Raw genomic sequence first — 20,081 nt, forward strand, 5'->3', positions numbered from 1 at the left:
CCTTACCAAAAAGGTCAGAAATCTTCCTGTCATTGTCCTTAATGAGACAGTCCAAGAGCTTGTACCCATGCCTGTTGAATAACTGCAACAATTCTACATGTAGTAAAGAGTCCTTGACTAAATCGGATGAGTACTTCCAGTACTGAAGCCCTTTTGGAATTTCCTCATGGCATTTACATTCTTTTAAATAATTGTTCTCAAGTTGTAATTTGCGATATTCTAGTATACATGACTCAAACAGTTTAAGTTGTTCGTCCAATGTTCCGTTATACTCTTTTGAATGATTCTGGGTACCGGAACACCATTCACTGTCGGTTTCAAGCCACTGAGATAGAGATTTACTTCCATTATACAAGGAACCGCCCCTTCTATGTTCATCGTTTGAAACCATATGCAAATTCGAGCCGCCCGTTTGGCTAACACCAATCTGTTGCCATTGAGCAGGAGTAATCCCTTCATTGAAGCTCCCATCATCTACACCTTGGTTAATAAACCCATTAGGACATGTCGATGTGGATGGACAATGTTGTTGAGTCAGTCTCTCCATTAAAATCACCAAGCTACCCACTGTGTTGTTTAAGGTTTGTAGCGAAGATGCCAATAAGTTCAAAGTAGGTGGATCCATGGTACCTGCTTCCTCCATCTCCAAACCACAAAAACGAATGAAAAGCAAACCAGTAAAAATAAACCCCAGCAGGACAGAAAATCCACAAAAGATGTTTATTGAGTGCTTTTGTTTAGTATATTACAAAACTTCATCAGAATATCTAGTAGAAAAACAGACAATTGACTCAACAAAATTTATATGTGTATATATATATATATATATATATATATATATATATATATATATATCCCATCATGCACTAGTTAGTTAAACAAAAATTATGCCTATCCTTCCTACTTAAAGGAATATTATCAAAATTAGTAAATAAATACCTATAAATATAGATAGTACATTTGATAAAACATAGAAAGGCTTAAAACTTCATAAAATCTTATCTAAACTAAAACATATATATATATATATATATATATATATATATATATATATATACACACATTTCTAACATACATTTAAATAAAAAACAAACAAATAACTACATGAAGCCATCAGCTTTTAAACCTAAGAATGGAACCAATGGATACATTCTTATTTAGCCCTGGTTGTTGGGTGGCATTAGCTCTCAATTGCTACCTCAACTCTAATAATTCTAAAAAATCATTTTTAGGGACCCCCCTCTGTCATTCAAAAACCATAATATAAATAATCAGATTGACATAAATGGTCAAAACAAAGAGATTCATTCAGGTCAACATAGCAATTATGATAACTACTTAGACCCTTTAGAATACCCCCTTCCGAGGAGGTCCGAGCGACTGAGGAACCAGAGGGGAGGACCAGGTTACAAAAACTGGAATCACAGGGGCAGGGCGAGAGGGAGGGGGAAAAATTACTAAATATATCCTCTGAGACAAATGAAGTACAATTTAATTCCAATGTGCTGGCGAATGGCAACTGTAATGTTGATGATTTTTTTCTTACGGATTTTAATGAACAACACGATGTATCATGCAATATTCTGATTAATGATTGTGGTGATTTTAAAATATATAATTACAGTGACATAGTTTTTCAGAACAGTCTTGCGAACATTTTTGAAAAAGGTTTGTCCTATGTCCCTACTAGGAAGGGCACACTAGATGAAATTCTTATTAATTTAAAGTTATTTACACGTAAATTCAATTTAAAAACAATTTTCAAAGATAATTCTGAATTACATATAAAAAGGGGAAATATGTAAGAAACCTAGTCTCTTTAATCCTCCATTACATCCTGTCATACAGACTTTTGAAAGAATGTGCGAACATGACATACGACAAATGTTTAAAATAGAAACACACAGTGAAACGCAAGGCAACCTAAATTTACAAGAATCACAATTATTAAATGCGGTCTGCAATAATAGAAATATACGTGTCATGAAACAAGACAAAGGGGGTGGTTTAGCTATTATGAATGTTAATACATATGTAGAAAAATGCTTGGGTTGCTATATAATGATACACACACAGAAATTAGTTTAAATGAGAAGAACATTCTTTATAGAAAAGTTGATATGGTCTTGGATGAGCTTTAATTTAATACAGAAATTAGCTTGGAGGAACATAATTTCATGTCAGTTAAAAATCCAAAAATCCCAACCATATTCGGTATACCCAAGCTACATAAAGACCTTGTTGACCCCCTTCTTCATCCTATTGTAGATGCAAATGCTTCAAAGACTTATTTTATAGCTAAATTCATTGATGAGTTAAAAGACATTTTGTTAAACTGTACTTGGATAGTAAAGGACTCTTGGGATCTCCTTAAAAAACTTGACAAAGATATGTATACAGATGACCTGTCCTTTATTACCATGGACATTAGGGACGTTTTCTCAGTGATCCCGCATGATACAGGGATTGAGTGGTTTTATCTATATTTATGTAGATACACCACTATTAGACATGACCGGATCTTAATACTTAGAACTTTGATGGAACTAGTACTTGATACAAATGTCCTTGTGTTTGAGGGACAATTATTTAAACAAGTAAAGGGAGTAGCAATGGGAGACATTTGTGCTCCCATTTTTCCAAATATTGTCTTAGCTTTCTGGGAAAGGGAGTTTGTGTTTACTAGTACTTTTCAGATTGCAGGTACCTTGATGATGTTCTTATATTCTGGGACAATAGTGAGGAAGAATTACAGCACTTTTTGTCCTTTTTGAAAGAAAGCACAGATTTCCTTGATTTTACACACAGTCTAATAAAGAGGCTATTAATTATGTAGATATCACTATTTCAAAAGTGAGAGAAGATCAGACCTTCAAGACAACATTATATAGAAAGCCGACCTATTCTAACACTTTACTTCATTATAACACCTTTCATCCAATACATCAGAAAAGGGCCTTAGTTAAAGGGCAAGCGGTAGGTCTTGCAAGAATGGTATCAGACTGGGATGATTTTCTTCATGAAATTCAGATATTAGAAGACATGCTTTTACATTGGAACTATCCCTATGATTTTTTACATCTTTTACTACAAGAAGTGGTTAAAAAGAGGCATAACGGTATTTTATCACCGCTACTGGGGAAAGGTACTTCATTCAATATGGCTAACAAAGAGAATGATAAAGAACGTTAACACTAGTTTTTCTGTTACAGGTGTCTTTAGTTATAATAAAACATTTAATAATATTTGTGAAATATTGCAACAAAATTGGAATATATTTAATACTGATTCTGAATTTAATGAGCTGATGGGTTTTAATCCTGAGATAGTTTATAAAAAGGATTTGTGTTTCAAAAACATGTTGGAGAAGAATACTAGAGGGTGTTTGGAGATAGGAAAAATGTCGAAATGTGGTTTTTGTTTGCAATGTAAATACATTTTAGAAGGGACTAGTGTCTCAATACCCAATTATGGAAACATTTTCTATAAACAGAAATTTTCCTGCAGTACAAAATGTGTGGTGTACCTTGCCCTGTGTAACTTTTGTAAAAGTTTATATATAGGTAAAACTATTAATGCATTAAGAACAAGAATATATCAGCATTACTATGATATTAAAAAGAAGGATGCAAAAAACACCCTTGCCTCACATATCTTGGAAAATGAAGGGCATTATTTTAGTTTTACCATTTTGGAACAGGTGTTTTTGAATGACAGAGGGGGTCCTAAAAATGATTTTTTAGAATTATTAGAGTTGAGGTGGCAATTGAGAACTAATGCCACCCAACAACCAGGGCTAAATAAGAATGTATCAATTGGTTCTATTCTTAGGTTAAAAGCTGATGGCTTCATGTAGTTATTTGTTTGTTTTTTATTTAAATGTATGTTTGAAATGTGTGTAAATATATATATATATATATATATATATATATATATATATATATATATATATATATATATGTATATTTTAGTTTAGATAGGATTTTATGAAGTTTTAAGCCTTTCTATGTTTTATCAAATGTATTATCTATATTTATAGGTATTTATTTACTAAATAAGAATGTATCAATTGGTTCTATTCTTAGGTTAAAAGCTGATGGCTTCATGTAGTTATTTGTTTGTTTTTTATTTAAATGTATGTTTGAAATGTGTGTAAATATATATATATATATATATATATATATTTATAAAAAGGATTTGTGTTTCAAAAACATGTTGGAGAAGAATACTAGAGGGTGTTTGGAGATAGGAAAAATGTCGAAATGTTTTTGATAATATTCCTTTAAGTAGGAATGATAGGCATAATTGTTGTTTAACTAGTGCATGATGGGATATATATATATATATATATATATATATATATATATATATACACACATATAAATTTTGTTGAGTCAGTTGTCTGTTTGTTTTTCTACTAGATATTCTGATGAAGTTTTGTAGTATACTAAACGAAAGTGCTCAATAAACATCTTTTGTGGATTTTCTGTCCTGCTGGGGTTTATGTTTATTATTTATATATATATATATATATATATATATATATATATATATATATATATATGTGTGTGTGTGTGTGTGTGTGTATATATATATATATATATATATATATATATATATATATATATATATCGGGTCTATATCATATGAGCGAATCGCACAAATTACGAATGCTCCTGATATCGAATGTACCGGCCCTCGGAGTGCTTTTTCTGAGATTGTGGTACAGTGAAGAATGGGATATTTGCCCTTTTCTCACTGTAGTGTGGGAAGTGCAGCCCCCCACAACAGGAAGTTCGAGGTCCAGTACATTCGATATTATGACCATTCACAATTTGTGCGATTCACAGATATGATATAGACCCATATTTATACAACGACCCCCCCATTAATATTCAAAAATGTGCACGCTGATTGGTCAGCGTGCACGTTGTAAATCCAAGTTATAGTAATGGAAAAAGGTCCGGTCGCCCGGACTTTTTCCATTACTATAACTCTTTTTTTACAGGAACACTGTCTTGCTATGTTAAATGGGTTTAACATAGCGAGACAGCTTTAAAAAAGCAACAGAGAATCTCCGTTGCTTTTTTTAAAGCTGTCTCGCTATGTTAAACCCATTTAACATATCAAAAAAGATTGTAAAAAGCAACGGAGATCTTGCTTTCTCCGTTGCTTTTTTCAAAACTGTCTCGCTATGTTAAATGGGTTTAACATAGCGAGACAGCTTTAAAATAATTTTTAAAGCTGTCTCGCTATGTTAAACCCATTTAACATAGCGAAACAGTTTGTAAAAAGCAACGGAGATCTTGCTTTCTCCGTTGCTTTTTTCAAAACTGTCTCGCTATGTTAAATGGGTTCAACATAGCGAGACAGCTTTAAAATAAGCAACGGAGATTCTCTGTTGCTTTTTTAAGGCTGTCTTGCTATGTTAAACCCATTTAACATAGCGAGACAGTTTGTAAAAAGCAACGGAGATCTTGCTTTCTCCGTTGCTTTTGCCCACAGCTCTGATGTACTAAGTAGGCATACGCATGCGCAGTACATCACAGCTGCCGCAGAATACCAGACAGCTGCGGAAGGGCAGCAAGGAGGCATTATACAATGCCATTATTTAAGAAAAGTAATTATTTTTTTTCTTAAATAATGTCATTGTATAATAGCAATAACCCACTTCTGGGTGTGGGTAATGCTGGATTTACCCATGGTTGGCTTTGTTTGGCCACTCGGGCTTCACCCTCGTGACCAAACCACACCAACCGTGGGTAAATCGAGCATTACCCACACCCAGGCGTGGGTTATTGCTATAATATATCACCTTTTTCCTTTCTTGGTAGAAATTTGTTTTAAATTCCTCTTTCTAGCTCCAGTCTTACTTTTTTTCCTCATAAAATACACATCTTTTTTCACTTCTAACTTTTTACTATCCAAATCATCACATTTTATCTTCACTCTCTCCCACCTGCCCTTCCCTTATATTAATATATTTGTTTCCTTATTTAGGTCTTCCCCAGCTCTGTATCATTCTCATTTTCTTGATTACAAAATCTACATTTTTTACACATGTATTCACCATATTTATATTCAACAATAAGATGAGGTATACTGTTACAGAAGTAAAAAGTCTTTGGTGGTCCTGTATATTCTACAGTTTCCCTAATTACATTTACAAAAGTCGTACTAATATTTAACTAAATAATTTTGAATTTTTAACTCTGCTTCCAAATCTCAACCTCCATTCCATAGACCCCTTTCATCTTTCAATTTTGCTATATTAAAAACAGAAAAACTTAAGTCATGAAAACATTTTTTGACATCACACTCTTCTATCTCATCAGTTCTAAATTGTACACACATTTTTAAGCTTGTTTCATTGCCCTAAATGCATATAATTATTCCATGGAAAATGTGCTTTTTTCTTTCACATAAAAAATTGTCCATTAAATCTCAGTCTGAAGCTCTTGTTACAGAATTGCTCTTTTCCTAGATGAATGAATGATCTTGTACCTTATTGTATAGCCATAAGGCCAAATCATTTTGTCTCATACATAATATTTATTAATCACTGTATCATCTTTACCCCGAATCCTCACCAAAAATCTTCTCTTTTGTTAATGGTTATTACAGTACATTTATGTGCAATTCCTTCATTCCCAAAACAGTATCACAGCATCGTATGTTTTCTCACTCCTTGTTATACCACTCACTAGTCACTGGTACACAAACATCATCTCCTTGCTTTTCTGCCATTCTCAGAATCATCACCTAGCTCTTCCTTATTCATCATTCAGCACAACTGACCATCTGTTAAGCCACCCGATGCAAGCATTGACACAACCACTCCTTCAGCATCTTTATTCAACAAGTCAGTTATATGCTGACTCTTTTACAGACCACTTCTTGCAGCTCTGCTTTGTTTTCAGAAAACGGCTTTATCCACAATCTTTTCAGCAATGCAAATCTCTCCTCCCTCTTCTCTATCTCCTGCATGCATACCACACCACCTCTATGGCCATAAGAAATGCATGAGCACGGAGCACACTTGCAAAAGAGTAGGGGAAGTTTCTCAATGCTCTGGCTAAATTTCCCCTAATAGTATAAATACAACTATTTGTCTTCCCTGAAAAGAGGTCACTGACCTAGTGGGACTAACCCAGTCAACAAGAATGAATGAATGAATAAATGAATAAATAAATGTTAAGGGCTATATATAAACATTCAGTAATTTCCTTTTGTAGAACTGTAACAAAATGCAAAATACAAATAATGTGAAAATTTTAGTAAAATGTCAGTTCAGTGCATGAAATTGTTTTGCAGGAAAGCTGCAGTAATCTGCAAAATGTACCATGTCTGTATAATTTGTCAAGCTTTTCTACTTTCATTTATTAAAGTATTTTATTTAATTTAGAAAGGTTTGTGGTTGTGGTTATTTATTTTTTGATTGATTGATTGATTTACATAATGGTACTGCTTTGTGGGGATTAATTGATGATATACATAAAGACTGCACAACTAAAACCACCATCAGTTTTTATATTTCATTTGTCTCATTTTTAAGAGTGGTTTACTACCTTGTAATTGTGCACACCAGTTTGATTCTAGCTGATGGTTGTATCCGTCTTGGAAACAGGAAGCAGTTGTAGCACTGGAAGGTATTTACTAGCCTCTCCTGGATACCAATTTGTGTGTGTGTGTGTGTGTGTGTGTGTGTGTGTGTGTGTGTGTGTGTGTGTGTGTGTGTGTGTGTGTGTGTGTGCACTGTATAATGAGCTTCATGCCATATCTTGAGGATCACATAATGCTTGCTGCACTCTGCATTGCTTCAAGATTTCATAAAACACATCTAGATTCACAAAATCTGGAGTCACAAACTAGAATGTATGAGTAATGATCATTATATTTTTCTAGTGTATGAAAAGTCTGCTTTGGGGTTGAAATAAAATGAATGTAAGCTGAAAAATAACAACTTTCAGTTATATGTCAGTAAGATGCAATGTGTATCCAGACATTTAGCACTGACAGATGCTTTTTGAATTTTCTTTCCAGGAAATGGATGCCCTGCAGCCTTATCCAGTGGAGATACTTCGGGCTCAGCTATACATGGGAAATTTCAGACAAGCTAATGATCCTCACATCCAGAAAGATCTGAAGATAAAGGCGCATGTTAATGTTTGCACTGATATTGCAAATATGTAAGTTGTCTATCACCTTGTTGTCCAAGCCTAATTAAAGTGATTCATTGCAAAGAATGGAATTCAAAAATAAATGCCAGAATGTGGCAATGTTGACAGAGCTACAGTATTTTAGCAAAAACACTGCAAAGCAGTTTTCTGCATGTTTGAGAGTAGAATATATTTATAACATCACTCCATTTTTCTTAGAATATTTTAAATATCTGTCTGTATTTTGCTTGTCCTTCATTCTCCTGAATCACCTGTGTTACTCTTTAGTTTCAGCCTTTGTTTTAGAGTAGAAAAAGATGTTAGCGGGCAAAAAAAGCAATTCTGAACTTAATGCAGGGAGGCTTCAGTTGCTGTCACACTGAAAACATGCATTAAAGTAATTTAATTTTTTTATGCAATTGATTTATTCTTTGGCAGTTAAATAAGGGAGTTGGTCCTTCTCAGACCCTTGTTAGCCCTGACTCATGCTACAATAAATGACAGTAAATGCAATGCAGTATATAATATATAAATATATATATATATATATATATATATATATATATATATATATATATGGACATATTGGTATCGACAGTCACCGATCATGTTTTGGATGTGGGGGAAATCAGAGTCTACAGAGAAAACCCATGTAGTCATTTGGAGGACATGCAAACTCCACACAAAACAAAAAGTGAACCCTAGATCCTGGAGGTATGAGGTAGAACTGTACTACTACAGAACCTATACATGGAATTTAAAATACATGTTATAATTCAAGCTAAATGAGACCAGTGTCTCGTATACAGAAGCATGTGGCAGGAACGTGGTATTACATTAAAGCCTAGAGTGAATTAAATGTAGGGACTAACTGAATTTTATGACCTTAAAGCATTTCATAACTGTATTAGACTGGACTTGGTTGCACTTTCGTTTGTTTGACTGATTGATTTTTCTATGTATGTTGATTGGGTTATCCCTAATGGGCAGTGACCATATTCAGAGGGGACTCAGGATATTGGACTACTGTGTACAGTAATACTGGTGCTTACATTTAGAGATCAAAATGCAGATCAGAACACTGTTGGATGACTCTATGGACATCACAGTCTTATCTTTTTGCCTGTAAAGTGCTCTTTTTTCTCATAGTGCAGTCTTTTTAGGCGTGGAGAGGAGAAATACCTGTTTTCTCCAAAAGAGAGAAGAGGAACTTCTGAGAACAGTGACTTACTACAGGGGAGAAAGTGGAGCTTAACCTTTTGCAGCCTATGGATGCTTGAAACAGTTATGTTTCTCTGTACAATTTCTTAAAAATACAGTGTTTTGTCTGCTGCTTACAGTTGTTTTGTTTATGTGAAGAACTTAGTTGTCTTTTCTTTTTCAACCTATCTGGCTATTCTGCTAGACATTAAAGCTATATTTTGACTACATTCTCCTAACTGTGCATTTAAAGCCTCTTAACTCAGCAAGACATCGAAAGAGCATTTTGTAATCTTTTCAGCCTGCAAACATTACTTGATCACCTAGACACGCCACAGTCACCCATTAACTCCTTTGCTCACCCTATGGTCAACAGTCCAGTGGACAGTTCATTCCCCTTAGAGGAAAGAATTCAGTGCTGGAAAATGCTGTTATCTTTGTCAGGTTCAGTGATTTTGGCTATAATTCCCTAATTTTTCACTTGATGGCTGACATTTCCTCGTGACGTGCCACACTTTCTTGCAAAACGCATTCTTGTACTCATACACCGTGGGCTACAGTGCATGTGTGCAACCTTGCAAATCTAGACCTATCTCTTTCACCCCTCTCTGGATACATGAGCTTAAATCAGACACACTGTCCCATCCTTCCTATAGTGTCTTCCAGCAATCTGATTGCTAGTTAATCTAGGGTTTCCTTGATTGCATTCATATTGTTATCCATTTCTGCCATGGAGTTAATGCTCAGAGAGGGCTTTTGACTTGTGCAGCTGATAGTCCTTACTTTTAGAGCATTTTCTGTGTGATATACTGCCTGGTATATACCTGGATATGTTGAGCTACTTTACCTTTACTTTGGAAAATATAATTAGCACAACTGACTTCATGTTCTTTCCAGACATGATTGGAAGACTGGCTTTGGGTGTACAGTTATAAGAGCTGAGGTACTTTATTGTTAAAGCTGAGGTACTTTATTGTTACAGCTGAGGTACTTTATTCACTCTTTTTCTCTCCTTGTTCTTTCATCCATAATGGAATTCCGTGTATGTGTAATCAAGGCTTAAGCCTTTTATCTGTATATCTTACTCAAGATGCAACCAAGCGACTGATTGCAGTCAGTGATTTTTTTGGGATGTTCCCAACCCTGCCCACTCCACTCACCCCAGGGTGGCATTCAGCTCATTGTTATTCCATCATTGTGGGACAAAGAGCTCACGTTGGCTCCTGTCCATATTCCCATATGTAGACTGAAATGAAATAAAAATTAGTACCATATATGTCTGTAGAATCCGGAACAAAGCTTCATATCCGAAAGCATAGGTAGTGTCACGCAGGCCTGACATTGATGACCCAATTAAATTATTGCTTAAACCCAGTGATTGTCTTCTGAAGTCCATTATAGGCCAGTTTTAAATCTTGTCAAAGCCAGAGGCCAGGCCTGTGAGTAGGAAGAAGTTTTCTCCTTTTAGATTTAGAAAACATGGCATTCTTTCTTTAAATATCCACATCTAATGAGTTTGAATGGCATTCTTTCCTTAAGCATCCACATCTAATGAGCGTGACTATGTACTCACAAAAAGATACTTAGAGTTACAGTCAGACGCCATCTTTATTTAACTTGTTTTTAGACTTTGGCTCCCTCCCTCTTTCATAAACTGCTTATATTTCCTCCATTATTAGAGGAGTGGCTTCATCTTTAAAAAAACAAAACCTCCTTGACTGGTTGATTTCATCTTGTACTAGAACAAAGATCGTGTTTGGCCACTGAATGATCTGGTACTTGGTCTTTCTCTTATATAGCTCACTGTGCTATCCACCAGGCCAAACTCTTTAATAACAATTAAGCACTGCATTCTGGACTAGTTTCTCAGTGACTCACCTGACAGGCTGACAATGCCTTTAGGCAACATTCAGTAATTACTGCCCACTCTTCTGTCATATGTATGTCTTCTGTATGTAATACCCTAGAACCCCAGAGATTGTTGGCATTACTAGCTCTCTATGAAGTATTTGTCTCTTCTGTTGTGCTTTTATAACGTCTGGATGTTTGTCAGAATATTTTTAAGGTTTTAGGTGATGTGTGGTACTAGCTTAAACAGTCTCCATGGTGACTGATTGGGGGGATGAAATTAGTTAATTAACTGATTACTATGTACAAGTGAGTAGTTGTTGTGAAGAATTGTTCTGAAGAAGTCCTATTGTATCAAGGATAAAAGTGCTTAATAAAGTGATTTTGTGGACTTAAACTCCAAAGTCTTCACCTCCTTTTTTGTTGTTCCTCTGCAAAAAATGTCTAGTTTTGGTGAGATGAAATCTAATCTCATTTGTTTCATTTGGTTGAAGATTTAGTGAACTGAGATTTGATGAAACGGGAGAATCTAATAATCTACATATGTATTATATATAGCTTCTCTGTGCTCCATGGAAGATGTTCTTAACTACGAAATGTCCATGGAGTGCATCAGTTAACATCCCTTCTTCTGAATTGTTATGGTACACACTGTCTGCGGTACAACTCTGCACTGCTTGTTTTATACACATTGACATTCCTTTATGGTTTTAATTTCTCTGGGTGTTTTGGATTTCTAATACCAAGTTGAGAATGGACCCCATTCTTAAATCAAGTTTCATTAGAGTTCATGAAATTAGTATTATTGCAACCTTTGATGTTAGCCAAGAGTGCTCTTCTCAGCACCCACAGTATACCCAGAATTGCCTCCTTCTATAAGTCATATGAGGTTTCATGTATTGGTAGCATATTATTCTTGTTTATTAGTCCTGTTACTCCTACTATTATTGGAACCATCTGGGTATCTATCTTCCACATTTCTCTTGTTTCTGCCTGCAAATCCTGGCATTTTATGACTTTATGTTGCTCTGTATGCAAGACACTGTAATCACTGGGCTTATCACTTTTCAACTCTACTTTTATCTTTTTTTATGGACTACTATATCTGGTTTTCTTGTAATTTCAACTCTGTATTTGTCTTCTTGTTTACAGACTACTGTATCTCGTTTTCTTGCATCGATTTTTCGAACTGTTGTAATGGGTGATGCCATTTGATATAAATTTAATCATTCTGTATAATCCTTTGTTTCCAATGCTTCTCAGCTACTTTTATATTATAATGTTTGCACAATCCGCAGTGCAGGATTCTTGCCACATTATTATGCCTTTCAGTATACAGACCCTCTTCCATAAGTGTATCACACCCAGCAGCAAAATGTGCAAGTGATCCATTTCTGTTTTACAGAATCTCTATTTGTCTCTTTTTTCCAAATTTTCAATGGACTTTATAAACCAATCTGTATGTAGTCTGCTATCTCAGGCTGCCATTATTAACCTTTCATCTTTTGGTTTCATTTCATCTGTTCTTAACCATTCTTGTATCAAATCATGGTCAACATGAGGTTGTTCAAGGAGATCTCTATACTTGCATATCTGTGTACTTTCCAATATTTCCCTTCTTGGCTGACCCTTTTTTTATATTCTTTCTTTTTCTTTTTGACAAATTCAATTGCTGTCTGATTTTTGTCTACTTCTGGTTTGATTTCCATCCCCCTTGATTTTGAAATGCTTCTGCTAAACTAAACAAATATGTCATCTTGGACTTCTTTTCCTCTTGTGTTAAAACGTCCACCATGTTTGGATCTAATAAGGTCAGCAAATATGTATGCAGTCCCACAATTGCAGATTTATACATGTAGTCAATTTTGAACATGCCCAAACCATCTGCAGAGCAGGGAATATATAATCTTGATATAAACTGATTTTTATGAATCATTTGATAAGCATGAAACACTTTTCTTGTATTCATGTCCAATTGGTCCAATACTTTTTAAGGCCAGTCTGTCACCCCAAAGCTGTAAGTTAGAACATGAAGAGCAAATTGATTTATAGCTTGGACTTTTACTCCCAAATCCCAAGGAAGTTTTCAGTATTCATTTTTAATCTTTTGAAGTATTCCTTACTGAGCTTTATTTTCATTTGTTCATATTTTACCAACCCTTCATCTGTTTCCAAATGTATTCACTCTCTCCTGCTCAAGTTCCTTTATATCACATTCTTGTCCCAGGTTGATATTTTCTTTGTGCCGCAGCTTTCCATTTTTAATTGTTGTTTTTGCACATTTATCAAGCTCAAATGCCATTCTTATATCATATGAGAAACTTTTAACTATTTGTAGCTGTGCTTTCAGTTCCTTATCTGATAAACTATATAGTTTTAAGTCATCCACAAAAAGTAGAAGTCTTTAAACAAGACTGGTTTCTGGAAGTTAAATTGTAACTATAGCCTAATCTGTTAAGTAAACAGCTTAATGGGTTAAGGGCATGACAAAACAGCAGCTATGACAAAGAATCACCCTGGAAAATCCTCTTTGAATTGTTATTCCTGGTTCAAAAATTTTCCTATTGTCATGGCTGAGTTGCAAACTGGTTTTGCCACTGTTATACAGTCACTACAGTGTAATTGGTCAATGTATGGTGTATCTTATACACGTGTAAGCATTCCATTATCCATGAATGTGGAATGTTCTCAAAAGCATTTTTGTAATCTGTCCATGCCACATTAGATTATTTCCCTTTTTACAATGCTCTGTGATGTCTTTGTTTAGAAACAATGATCCTTTGTTTCATATGACTTTCATTTATCTTTTCATTCTATTGCCACAACTGAATTTTTTTCTAAATAATGATAAATGATGCTAAACTCTGTCTGCATCAATATAATTTGTATGTTGTCAGAAGGCAAGTTATTAGTCTAAAGTTCTTAAGATGGCTTACAGGTTCACTCATAAGGAGTGTAGTTTTTCTTATAGTTTCGTATAGTCTCATCACTAAGGGCTTTTCATCCAGAAAAAAAGGAGGTCATTGTCTCACTGTACTCATCCCTCATTAGACCCATTATAGAATACAACGCCCCGTTTGGTAAGTACCTCTCAAGACATCTGCAACAACTGGAAAGGCCGCAGAAATACCTCACTAAAAGAATCACAGGCCTAAAGCAGATGCCCTATGCTGACCGCTAAAAAATCTCCAGCTATACTCTGTCGCATATCATCTACGAAAGTGTGATAAAGGACTTAGGGACACAAGTGGACAGTGGTCTCACCTTCGATAACCACATCGCCACAACAGTCAGGAAATCCTTCTATGTGGCACACCTCATCATTAAGGGCTTTTCATCCAGAAAAAAGGAGGTCATTGTCCCACTGTACTCATTCCTCATTAGACCCATTATAGAGTACAATGCCCTGTTTGGTATGTACCTCACAAGACATCTGCAATAACTGGAAAGGCCACAGAAATACCTCACTAAAAGAATGACAAGCCTAAAGCAGATGCTGTATGCTGACCGTCTAAAAAAACTCCAGCTATACTCTGTCGCATATTGCCTGCTCAGAGGTGATCTCTGCTTTACATACAAGGCCATGTCAAACCCAGAGCTGTTGGACATGCTACACTTAAAGAAATCCCAATCCCTCAGAGCCACATGCTCCAGGGATCGAAACCTGGTCATCACAATGAACAAAACATGCTGGAGGGATAGGTTACTGATCCAGAGACTCCCCATACTCTGGAATAGAGTGCCCATCCATGTCAAGCTGAGTGCCTCTTTGGCCTCTTCAAAAAGAACCTTGACGATTGGATGGGAGATAGGAAATTCACCCCAGGGATCACGTCAATCGGCCCTGTTAGACAGGGGACCAGGGAAGTAATAGCCAGGGAATTGTTATGGCCAGGCTTGTATAGGCCCTAGGGCTGATAGCCTAGTACCAACCTATGAACTTATGTACCTGCTCAGAGGCTATCTCTGCTTAACATACAAGGCTATGTCAAACCCAGAGCTGCTGGACATGCTACACTTAAAGAAATCCCAATCCCTCAGAGCCACACGCTCCAGGGATCTAAACCTTGTCATCACAATGAACAAAACATTATGGAGGGATAGGTTCCTGACCCAAAGACTCCCAAGACTCCGGAATAGACTGCCCATACATGTCAAGCAGAGCGCCTCTTTGGCCCTCTTCAAAAGGAACCTTGACGATTGGATAGGAGATAGGAAATTCACCCTGGGGATCACATCAGTCACTCTGCTAGACAGGGGTCCAGGGAAGTAAATATTATGGGAAGAAATAGCCAGGGAATTGTTATGGCTAGGCTTGTATAGGCCCTAGGGCCAATAGACTAGTACCAACCTATGAACCTATAGTTAACTAGGTTAGTGTCTTACTCAGGGCTAAATCGTTCTGTAAAGATGTGAATACCATTAGCCAGAATTTAGGCACTGAGTCTGGGTCTTGGGTTTTTCAGCTAGGAGCTTTTCTTAAATTTTGTTTCAATTTATCTGGATGTTACTTCATCTCATTTCACATCTTCTACATTAGATAAAGCTCTTTAATGTTTCTTTAATCTGCCCATTCAGCATCTATGTTACACTCAACAGGGTCTTCATAAATGCTTCTCCAGAATGCATCTACTTATTTTTGGTAGTGCTTCTATCCCTTTTGCTTAGTTTTCTAGTTGTCAATAAAACTTATAGACATCAATGGATTGCTTATTTTGTACTTTTCCTCTATATTTATCTGTGTACCTTCTACTTTTTCTGCTTGTGCTGATAGTTTAGTTTATTTTTGTCAGTAGTGTATGATAGAGCTTGGTCTGTTTTAATTTTGTTTGTTTTACCACATCTATATTTCTAAGAATTTTTAATGATCTGTTTCCTTTTCTGTATTCATCTAACAGTGATACTTCTTGTCTTAATTGTGTTATAGTTTTCTCTGTTTATTGCTTCCATGGGGGTTCTGCTTGTTACCTACCTTTCCTTTGTTACTCTACATTGTTGTGTAACACTTTTTATATATTATTAGTTAAGCTGCACAATAGTATATCTTATTTATTTCTGTTATAGCACAAGTTTCTCTTAATAGTCCTGATAAATGTGCTCATCAGTTTTACCATTGTTGTAAAATTGTGGGTCATATTTACGTTCTATAACATTTTTCTTATATATATATATATATATATATATATATATATATATATATATACACATATATATATATATATATATATATATATATACATATATATATATATATATATATATATATATATATATATAGTGTGTGTGTGTGTCTAGCAATCTCTGTTAAGTCAAGCAGGTCTTGACATAGATGATTTTCTTCTGGACTGAGAGCATCTTCTTTGCTGTTTCCTTTGAGTCTTGTAAAGAAGGGTTTCAGGACATCATTCTGTGACATATCCACTTCAGATGCCTTCTGCTTCATTGCTTCATCTGATGTACCTCCTTATGTATACCCATTGCCTATCAAGCCTCAGCATTACCTGTGTCAGGTTTGCCACTGTTTCCTGCTCCTTCTGTTTTTGTTCAGCTTCAACTGAACTTTCATGTGAGTGCCATACAGCATACTGCAAAACTTCACTCTGTGGTATATTGTCTTCAGATGCATCCTGCTCCCCCACTACTTCTTCATCTGAGGACTCATTGGTTATTCCATCATGTTGATTGAAAAACAGCAAGATGTAGTCGATGATGAAAAGGAAAAAAACAAAAACAAAATATATAATATATAATTATTATAATAATAAAAACTCAACGAACCACCACCCACCACCTTTGCAGCACAACACTCTTATTAGGTTTCATCCTTACGAACTTCTTCAGAATACCATGTTGTACACTTTGTTGGAATTTCCACACTCGACCCTTGACTTTGCAGATAATGATAATTTCAGTTTCAATTTGTTTAATGTCTGCCTTAGTAATCTTCTTTTTTACATTCCTTTTGTGATCTTATTTTTTTGTATTGAGAAATATTCTATATCTGCGTGCCTTTGCATGTATTCCTCTTCAATTATTTTTGAAGCTGCTTTTTTTGTATGGATTAGTTTGGCTTTCTCCTTTACATAAATGTTATGCCATATCACATCACTTTATCATTTCCATCATTTCCATCTCCATGTTTCTTTTTTATACATTTCAAAAATCTCTGAGTTTTGTTTTTTATATTTTTGTACAGCATTTGTTGCTTCTTTTTTCTAGGCTGCCCAAAGTTTCTTCATCTATATAATGTTTTTCATTGATCTATTGAATTAAGGAATACAACTTTTTATTTGGAGCTTTTGACAGTTTTTCAAGTGCAAGTATTTTTCTTTCCTCTAATTTCTCTCATAATCTTTCTAGATATTGTGTGGTAGGAAATTATGAGCTTCTTGCATAATAGTAACAGTGCATAATGTCTCCGTTATCCTCAAAATTCCACATAGTTATCTCTTTGCCTCTTTTTTTGTTCTGTCAGTTTTTGTGATTTTTGTGGACTACTTTCTTCTGCTACAGGGTGGCCACTGTCCCCTTGACCCTGGCCTAACCCTGTGGATGTCCAGAGGATTCTCCACTGCCTTTTTTTCCCCATCCTGGCACTAGTGTGTACACCAGGAGTGGGTACTTTTTTATCCTGAGAACTGTACAACCAGTTTTCTTTTTTTTTATTTTCTAAACTATCTTTATCCATGATGTATAAAATGCAGTCTGTATATTGGTGTCGTCTTGATAAGATTTTGTAAAAATGGGGTCAACTGCTTGAAGGTACTCACCAAGACATGAGGATGAATTCAGTTCCAGCAATACAGTGATACTGCTCTATTTTTCTTGCTGATTTCATCTCTCTATTCAGATCCCTGGTCAGTATATTTTATCTGATGTTCTTCGTAAGTTCACTTTTGAATCCTTACAAATGGGATGCACCCTGCCAAGAATATTGCACATACATCCATTTTACAAAGCTTCATGCACCTTCCTCGAGTACCGCATGGATGCACCAAAACACAGAACTTTCTTTGCTTTTGCTACAGACTTCATCAAGATCAAATCTAGTTATTCAATTATTGCCTTCAGCATTAGGTCTTCAAGCAGATAAGAACCCCGTTGTGGCTCTTTCCTATTTCTTTAAAAAAATTTTAGAGAAAATTTCTTATATCTGTCAGAAAATTAAATTGTGACTATGGACACCCAATGCTATACAAGGATTCCCACACTAATTGTTTGGTTTGCGTATTTGCTGAATGTGACATTAAGTCATGTACTATTTGTCAATCTTTTTGCACTTGCTTAGACATCTACCATCTTCAGGATTTGGCACAAGTGACTATGGGATGCAGCCCTGGTTCTCCAGCACCTGTGTGAATTCCTAAATTCTGGCCTTGAGTACATTTCAGTAAAGGTATGCCTTTTGGCCATTTTAGCCTGTCTGCTACTAAATCCCACTTTATCTTCTTCATTTCAAGTTAAGCAATTTTAAAGGGGCTTTTGCATATTAAATCATCAAGAAAAAAGTTGGCTTCATCTTGAGATTTGAATTTTGTTTGAGAGCAGTTAAATCAACCTTCCTTTGAACCTGCAGCCAGCTCTTCTCTGAAATTTCTAACCTGGAAGACTACCTTAATAGTAGCTTTAACTTCTGCTAAATGGCTTTCTGAAGTTCCTTATGTGTAATCTGTATTCAACTTTTTCACAAGGATATGCTGAGTTTTAGAACCAATCCTTCCTTTATGCCTAACATAGTCTCATGTTTACTATTAATGAAACTGTACAGCTCCTTGCTTTCTACCCAAAATCACCAAACAAGGGAGAAGGAATTCTTCATTGCTTGGATGTACCTATACAACTGAGGAATTATTTGGACAAAGCTAAAGAGTATAATAAGACCAGTCAACATTTTGTATCTTATGATGGTAAGAAAAAAGGGACAAACAGTTTCTAAACAAACTATCTCTAGATATATTTCCCTTTCTATTCAATATTGCTATTCTAACCAAGGCAAAAATCTTCCTAAGAATGTCAAATCATTCTACTAGTCAACTGCCATATTTAGAGATTTTAGTAAGGGTGCAGCCTCTAGATTCATTTTGGAAGCAGCTACTTAGCCCTCGGTTCACACATTCATCAAACATTACAAACTGAATGTTGTCTACAAAGCCAAGGTTGTTTTTTCTAGAGTTGTTCTTCATGGTATTCTAGATTCTGATTCAGCTCCATTCACACTTTTAAGTTTTGACAGTCATTGTGTCTGCAATGATTACTACAACAATGATCTTATGAATAAGTTGTATAGTTAATGTACCATAACAGTAGATGTTCGACAATACCATTCCTATATCCTTCTAAATAATCTCTTCCCTTCTGGGGTGTTTAAATTGTCCCTAGGTGTGTGGAAAGTGAGTGCACACATATGTGTGTGTGTGTGTGTGTGTGTGTGTGTGTGTGTGTGTGTGTGTGTGTGTGTGTGTGTGTGTGTGTGTGTGTGTGTGTGTGTGTGTATATATACCCTGTGTGCGCTGGCATCCGATCCACGATTGTTTCCTACTATACTCTCATTGCTTGCTGGGACAGGTTCTGAGTATGAACTGGATAAAGCAGATGCTGAAAATGACTGGCAATACAGAGGATTAAGGCCTAAAAATGACTGGCAGTGCAGCTGTTAATGAGCTGCTTCTTGTGCCTAAGGTACATGGTTTGATTCCTTCCATATTAATTTGCCAGCTGTATTACTCTAAGCAAGTCACTTAACCAGATAGTTGTCGTGGATCACCCCTGAAAAGGGACACTTGCATTCAGTGGGCTTACCCAATTAACAAATGTATAAAATAAAAAAAGTTAAAAATGTTGTTGTTGTTTGTCTTTCGTCGCCACAGCGGAACT

General features: G+C 35.5%; 1 protein-coding gene across 8 annotated transcripts in view; it reads left to right on the top strand.

Annotated features, from left to right (window-relative positions):
* STYXL1 (serine/threonine/tyrosine interacting like 1) overlaps positions 1–20,081 on the top strand; it is a 1,008,156-nt gene that overhangs the window by 812,787 nt on the left and 175,288 nt on the right. For all 8 annotated transcript variants that reach the window (XM_044053876.1, XM_044053881.1, XM_044053880.1 and 5 more), the window contains one exon: positions 8,044–8,189. In XM_044053876.1, coding sequence (XP_043909811.1) covers positions 8,044–8,189 — 146 coding nt within the window. The remainder of the gene's footprint in view (positions 1–8,043; positions 8,190–20,081) is intronic.

This window comes from Protopterus annectens, chromosome 13.part0, assembly GCF_019279795.1.
Source record: "Protopterus annectens isolate FY-2018-M chromosome 13.part0, PAN1.0, whole genome shotgun sequence".
Taxonomy (NCBI): Eukaryota; Metazoa; Chordata; order Ceratodontiformes; family Protopteridae; genus Protopterus; species Protopterus annectens.